This window comes from Vipera berus (assembly GCF_964194415.1).
Source record: "Vipera berus genome assembly, chromosome: 4".
Taxonomy (NCBI): Eukaryota; Metazoa; Chordata; class Lepidosauria; order Squamata; family Viperidae; genus Vipera; species Vipera berus.
In genome coordinates this window covers 23,031,826-23,039,856 of record NC_138206.1, presented here as the reverse complement: position 1 = coordinate 23,039,856, position 8,031 = coordinate 23,031,826, and the positions used below count along the sequence as shown (strand labels likewise).

At 35.6% G+C, this 8,031-nt stretch overlaps 1 protein-coding gene across 5 annotated transcripts; it reads left to right on the top strand.

Annotated features, from left to right (window-relative positions):
• Positions 1-371: 371 nt before the first annotated feature.
• Positions 372-7,682, top strand: RNF6 (ring finger protein 6). Of its 5 annotated transcripts, none has more exons than XM_081327385.1 (5): positions 372-764; positions 1,520-1,657; positions 2,749-2,953; positions 3,489-3,581; positions 4,840-7,682. In XM_081327385.1, exons 3-5 carry the CDS (start codon positions 2,764-2,766, stop codon positions 6,459-6,461), a joined length of 1,905 nt encoding a protein of 634 aa, XP_081183511.1. In that variant the 5' UTR covers positions 372-764; positions 1,520-1,657; positions 2,749-2,763; the 3' UTR covers positions 6,462-7,682. The 5 variants fall into 5 exon arrangements, with proteins under 5 accessions (XP_081183511.1, XP_081183512.1, XP_081183510.1 ...); XM_081327386.1 differs by having other exon boundaries at positions 372-953; XM_081327384.1 differs by having other exon boundaries at positions 372-1,657; positions 2,763-2,953.
• Positions 7,683-8,031: the final 349 nt, after the last annotated feature.

Sequence of the window (8,031 nt, the reverse complement as noted above, 5' to 3'; positions counted from 1 at the left end):
AGTCATAAAAGGGCCAAGTTTGAAGACCCCTGGTCAAAGCCTTCTAAATACTACGTAAAATATTGTATCACAAAATAAATAAATAAAAAATCTGCTTGCTTGCTCGCTCGCTCGCTCTCTGTCACCCGTGCAATACTTAGCAAGGCGCCGGCCCATCATCCTAAGACTGTCACAGCGACTCGGTCTCCGGTGTACTTTTACGAGCGACTTGGCAGGAAAAAGTACTCGCCGGTTCGAAAAGCCCGTCACTCCTTCCGTTCTCGCAAGAAGCTTCAGCGGACGAAGGAGTATTCGCGCGTGCGCATTTGCCCTGGAACCATGAACTCAGGTCGTTAGAACCCGACGGGATTGCATTGGTGCCGCACCTCAACGACTGGTAGTTGGTCTTGTCAGTTTCTTTGGAAGCCGCTGCTCGGAGAAGATTAACGTGGACTGTGATGGGTTTGTAAGAAGCTCAGCCTTCGGCAGGCACGGGGGAAGAAAAAAAATAATAATAAGTAATTGCCGTTTAGCCTTTCCTGGTGAAGCTGTGATCTCTGGGCAATTGCCTGCTACAGAAACTTACCTTTAGACTACCGGCCTAAAGTAGTCAAATTGGATGCTAAATTAGCCCTATTTCATTCTTCAGTGGGTGGCTGGTTGGTCGTGGTGTTAATCATTCTCCTCCTCTCAGTATCCAGGTGAGGAGGGAAGAGATCAGCGCCACCAGCCAAGACGGAGAGAAATCCAGACTGGTAAAGAAAGGAAGAGGAAACCCTAAATTGGTATGCTACATATTGTAGATGCCTTGGGAAAGGATCAGTCTGCAAAAGCTTATGCTACAGTGAAGTTGCTAGACTGTAAGCTCCTTTGTTGTAATAGATTAAAAATCTGTTATTGGGGAACGTGTCTTTCATAGTCGGAGGAGGAAAGGAGTCACATAAATCCCGAAATTGCTAGGATCCTTGTACAAGGTATTAAATTAGTCCTTTTCCAGTTATCAATGCCTATTTATTTGCTGTTTCCTGAAACTAGTCCTTGGCAAAGGAATACGGCTCTTCATTTTAACTTGCTCTTAACCCTGTTCACTGGCAGTTGTGTAGAACAGGAAAATAGTAGTAGAATGTCAAGTTTAACGAGTTTTGTGGATTAGTCGCATATTTTTTTTTGCTGGGATAGTGTCCCAGCCTTTCTTATTCCTCGATCTATTCACATAAGAGATAGGGCTGTCAAGATTTAATATTGTTAAATGAATATCCATAAAAAGGAGCATCAAAAGGATGTTTAAGGCTGCAGTCTGATATGAGTGATACTGCTTTATGCCATGGCAGGTTCTTATTTCTAAAACTGTAGGACTTGTACAGATATGATATATCTGCTGCCATTGCATTTTTAAAGAAAAGTAGTCATGATAGCATGTTATAAAAGGTGAATCAATAAACATAATAGAGGAGAGAGAGTCTGATTATCCTCTTGATCAATATTTTTTTGCCTGTTATCACAAAATATTCAGCACATGTTTTTATTTTGTCATGAATAGGATTTATATATAATTCAATTCCCTGTTCAAAGAACTCTGGAAAACTGAAAATGCCCTGAATACCTCAGAGGATTATCAACATTACACAGTGTTAAGATCATCATTTTCTCTCCTTAGGAAAACAGAGTAAAAAAAAAGGTAATATTGATTTGAGAATTGCTTTAACAGTTGATTCTTCATTCATATGAACTTTTATTGGCTTTTAAATACCTGAATGCATTTATTTTTTAAATAAAAGTATTTCAATTCTGTAAATGAATAAATCTTACCCACATTTAATAAGTTCTTTACTCTCTTAATTATTGAAATTAATTGTCTGATATTTCTGTGTAGTATAATTTGGGTATTTGGCAATTGGTAATGGCCATATTACCTAGTAGCTAAGCAAAGATTTTCACAATTCTTTAAATGCAAAATGCATTTATAAAACCAATTTTAACAGAGCTTTGCAGGATATGTAACTGTTGAAGGAATGAGTGATGACCAACTTGCATTTGAAATTAAAACATGCTATTCTGCATTCACAATAGACTTGACATACTGTGGTATAGTTATTAATAGAGGGTCTGCTGAAAAATCCCTTGTGATATTTGCAGACAAAGAATGACATGGCAGATTTTATCTGTAATAACCTCCAACTTATGGAATAGTCTGCCTGGAAGTATATATAACCCCATTTACTGCAGTTCTGCAAACAGGTTAAAACTAGCATTTCAGTGCAGTTTCTAACCCAGCTGATTAACTATGGGAGCCTACATCTGGAGTTTTATTTTTGTTTTCTATGTGTATATTTTGCTTTTGATGCTATTCCGATTAGCTATTACTAACTTCCTTTTTGACTGATGTTGAAGATGCCCCCCCCAAACAGAGAGATTAAGAAAAATGTAATGGTATATAGCACTGATACTATAGCATAATGGCATTTTGAACTGTGGATTGTTATCAGTTGTAACCTGGCCAAAAAAATCTCTAGCACTCTTAACATCAAACAAAAACCTGAAGTTCAGTTCTATATATGTTTAATGTGAAATGATTTATATTATGTACCTTGGAACTTACTCCACAATTCATGCTATGCCACAAAGAAATTAAGTACAGTTCATTGTATGCGTGTATCGAATTGACAAATATGTGAACATTGTGTTAGTTTCTTCTTTAGTAACTTTAAAGCCATATGGAACATTCAGTTGATAAATCACTTGATTTTTTTTCTTCCCTTTTTAAAATAGTTTATTTCTTCCAGAATGGCTTGTTCCAGAGCTTGCTCAGGGGAAAATGGAGAACAGGCCACTTCGCAGAATAACAGTGGTGATAATGAGAGGCAATGGCAGCAGGAACGCCTCAACAGAGAGGAGGCTTATTATCAATTCATTAATGCACTTAGTGATGAAGACTACAGATTGATGAGGGATCGTAACCTTCTTGGGACTCCAGGTGACTCTTGCTTTAAAATACTTTACATCTAATGTAATCCTGAATTATCTGCAGTTTGATAATTAAAATGAATTCAAATAATACTTTTATGTTCAAATTGCACACAGAATATACTGTATCTTATGGCATGATAGATAAGTGGTACCATTTGTTACTAATATGCCTTGAAAATGAGAGAGATACATTTATTTCTATTTATTTAAATTGTATTTCATTTATTCTCCTGTTATCAGCATTTTTAAACTACGTATTGCAAATTCTTTTCATTTAATCTTTTTTTGGTTGATTTTGGATAATGCTTACAGAAAATACAAACAAGGTAGAGCAAATACAGTTTCTTAAATGACTTATAATTGCAAGGGAAAGTTATTAAAGGTCTTTTTTTTGTGGTTTATGCATATTAATAGGTTTTTTACCATTCTGGTTTTACATTAATTTCTTTAAAAAAATCATCAGTTGTAATAACTATTGTTTTGCCTGATCATGTGCATTCAGATAATAAATAAAATTAACAGTGTAAAATGAACTCTTTTAGGGGAAATAACAGCAGATGAGCTGCAGCAACGTTTGCAAAGTGCAAAGGAAAATCAGGCATCCCAGTCTGAGCCAGAAAATAGAGAATGGGAAGGTAATCATGCTAGATATAAACTAAATCAATCTTTCTTTCTTTCTTTCTTTCTTTCTTTCTTTCTTTCTTTCTTTCTTTCTTTCTTTCTTTCTTTCTTTCTTTCTATAGTTCTGGGGAAAATGCAAATTATATATATGGTTCAAAAATATATTTATTAGAATCATCAGCCAACATGCTTCATGGGCTTCTCTGAGGCTAAGGAAGAGGATTATTTGTGGAGAACTGTAGAAGGGAATTAAGGAAAATCAGGGTTGGAATTTTGAAAAAAGTGCTTGTTGGAAAATTTTGATTATTTCTAGGGCAAAAGCTGCAAAATATCTATGCTGTTGCTATAGTTGGTCCATTTTTTTATTTTCCCCCACCTTTATTATTTTTATAAATAAGGCAACAAACATACATTCCTCCTTTTATTTTCACCAACACCAGAACCGTATGAGATGAATTGGGCTGAAAGAAAGTGACTGGCCCAAGGTCACCTAGCTGGTCTTAATGACTAGGGCGGGACTAGAACTCACAGTCTTCTGGTTTCTAGCTTGGTGCCTTAACCATTAAACCAAACTAGATCTTGGATGTGGCTGGTAAATGTTTAGATGGAAGGTGAAGCCTAATGAGCATACCTTGTTTGAAGGGATAGATGTTCTGTATTTTCTCAGGAGCATTAAGAAGGCATACTCTTAAGAAAAAAAATCATCTGAAATAAATTGTAATTGAAGAATCTAGGGATATTTCAGATCATATCAATCTTTTTTCTCTTTAACTGGAAACTATTTGCCCTATCCATCTTATTATGAACATTGCTTATTATAGGATGGGATACCATTTTGTATTCTTTCTTTTTATACATTGGACCAAGTAACATCTGGTTAAAAACTTTAGCGAGTACGTGAAGTAAGTCAGTTAATGAACATGAAATTTTACAAACTCTATTATTTTAACTTTGAAAAAATACTTATTCAAAACGTTGGTAATAAAGAATACATAAATATAAATATATGCCTATAATCTCTATCTTATTTTTGGTAATTGACATAGCTCATGTGTTATAGTATTGAAAGCAATTATTGATATGAAAATAGAAATTGTATTTAGCTCTCTACGGTGAAATAGTATAGAAAAGAATAGTATATTGGATTATGCTTCATATTATTTCTATAAGTAGCATGTATTTATATTATCAATTGACACTCATACTTAACTGCCTTATCTAAATGAAATCAAACCCAAACTCCTAAAAATGTATTTTTTAAATTATCCGCAGATTCAGAGACGCTTGGGGAAAACATAACCAGCAACTCCTTGCTTGAGTGGCTGAACACATTTCATCATACAGAAAATTCCACACATAGTGGTCAGAGTGGAAACCAGACTTGGAGAGCTGTAAGCCAGGCAAACCCAAGTAGTGGAGAATTCCGGTTTAGTCTTGAAATAAATATAAACCATGAACAGAACAATGATAATACTCCTGGGGAACAACTGAATGAGTTCTTATATGGCCATTCCAGTAGAATGCATATGGAAAATAGACCTGTAATTGCAAATAGTCCAGTAGCCAGCCGAACTAGGAGCAGGACATTAGCTAATTCTGTTGGCCATGGATTTGTCTCATCAGGAATTGGAAACGTTGGTGGTTTGCTGACTCAGAATGCTGAAGAAAATTCTCGATTCTTCTCGGGTAGACTTGGAGCTAGAAACAGAAGTTCAGCAAGTTCAACACCTAACAGCCTTTTAGATGACAATGAACACAACATCATTAGGCAAAGGAGAACACAGAGAGTGACTCCAGTAAGATACTACAGAGGGAGAGCTAGAACCCGAAGAAATTCAAGGCAAAGGACAGAAGTGTTAAGATTAAGATCAACTTTTAGAGGTCAGTTCCAATCTCTTTTGGAAAATGGGCAGCCAGACAATATGCAACAAATACATGCAGGAACTAATAGGGCACACACAACCCAGCCTTCTCCAGAACAAACTGAGGAACAAGCATCGTCACTGGGTATAACTTTGGAAGAGGAAGAAACTGTAAGAGCTGCATCTGCACCTAGACGGCATCCTAGTATTACATTAGATCTTCAGGTAAGGAGAATTCGTCCCAGAGAAAATAGAGATCGTGACAGTATTGCTTCTAGAACTCGTTCAAGAGTAGGCATGGCAGACAACTTGGTGACTCTTGAAAGTGATAATGAAGGATTTGTTCAGAATGTTTCACGATCTGAATATGCAGGAATACGGACATATGTCAACACTATACGGATACCTCTTCATAGGGCGTCAGATACTGGGCTTGGCGAGTCTTCATCAGTGGCTGTCAGATCAATTTTAAGACAAATTATGACTGGATTTGGAGAGCTAAGTTCCTTAATGGATACAGAAACAAGTTCTGAAACTCAGAGCAATAGTCAGCACTTGTCAAATATACCACCCTCAATGCCTAGCTTCAGGGCTTTAAATAGTGAATTTGATATAACTTCACCTGAGGATACATTAACTGATCAAGATAGCACGGAAAGGCAGGGAGAAACAAATTCTATCCAACACCAGCAAAATAATAATACCCCAAATAGCAGAGCATCATTTGTTGAAAATGGAACACTTCCCATCCTTCGCCTTGTACCTTATCTTTTATTAGAAGAAGATTCTAGTGACAACTTGAGAGGATTGACCAAAGACCAGATTGATAATCTTTCTACCCGGAATTACGAGAATCCCCATTCAGAAGATGATGAAATAAGTAAGATGTGTAGTGTGTGCATTAATGAATATGTTGTAGGAAACAAGCTAAGGCAATTACCATGCATGCATGAATTCCATTTTCATTGTATTGATCGTTGGCTTTCTGAAAATTCCACTTGTCCAATTTGTCGGCAACCTGTAGTAACTTAATATTGCGAGCAGTAGTGAAATCCTCAAATCCAGAGGCCTCTTTTTTTTTTACTGACTTTGAATAATAAGAGGTTGTTTTAGATATGTTTAAAGTAGGAGAAAATCTGATTATTTGCTAAAGGGTTTGCCTAATTTCCAAGTACAGGTATAAGAGTAAATATTCAAATTACCTTAATGGAATTATATTTTTCTATATAATTTTGTTATGCACAGCATTTGTGTAATTCAGAAGTTTATGTTATTAATAACATACTTTTTATTGAGATTTCCATTTGTTTTATGCAGTTATAAAATAATGTTGTTATTCTATAAACAGTTCCCTTTTTAAGTTGCCAAAGAATTAACATTGGGGCACCTGGCAAAAGGTACTTGCTATTTGAAGTGCTTTTAATATACAGTGTATATTTTTATGGACTACACTGCAAATTTGGCTTTATTTAAATGTTTTCTAGGAGTTTTGCATGCTTTTTATACAATTTCTCATTGACACGTTAAGGTTTAAACGTTAAGATCAACTGAAATTCAGTTCAACTGATTTGGACAGTCTGTATTTTCGCATATTCAGCCATGAGATTAGAGTGGATAATTGCTAATCCATACTTGCCATTTCTCTGGTCATTTCAGAACATTCAGAAAGGAAAGCATATATTTAATATGGCTGTGTAGCACTTTGGATACAAAAGGAAAATGATGCTTTGGAATGTGCAGGGGTGCTCATGCAGCCCTTGGCAACTTCATGAAAGTGTGGTCTTTTCTTTGGTCATACACCAATCTTTGTTCCAGATCAGCATAATCTCAGTTTAGCCCTGAGAAAGAGGCTTTGGTTAAACGATTTGTCAAAAGAAGATTGATATCTGAGTGCAGCCCTGTTTTCCTTTCAAATCCAAAGCACTGCCCACCCAACATACTTAATGCATTTGACACACATAAAGACAGACTGATTTTAAAAGAATTTTAATTTGTACATGAACAAAGGCAGTGATCAGTACTTCCTTACACCATGCATGGTTCCTTTTTTTTTTAAAAAAAAAAGCAATACTATCAGTTTGCTGTAAACAAAAAGCATGCAATTATTGTTATCTTAAAATGGAGAACTTCCAGAGGATTTTGTTGTTAAGAGAAAATGTATGTTTACTGTAATATATCAGAAACATCCGTATTCTTGGGTTGAAGGCATATTATACCAATACCCGTTAAAGAAATAAAATTACAAAAATGGAAGCATTGCGAATCATTTATGTCATCTAAAATATGAGTGAGGAAATAGATGTCAAATCTAATAAGAAATGTACTGCTTGTTTCTTTCTTGCAGCTAGTTGAACCTGCTGAGCTTGGTTTGTAATAAATAGCTTAAAGACAGGTGTCTATCAATTAGTTTTAGAATGTCTTGCATGTTGTTTCCCCATAGAATGGGGTGAACAGCATTTCCTGAAATATTTTTTCTGTTGAAGTAATACATACAGAATCCTTTTTGATCGTGGTATACGTGGGCCAGCAGTCCATTCCAGATGTTAAAATGATAAATAGCAATAGCACTTAGACTTATATATTACTTCATAGTGCTTTCCAG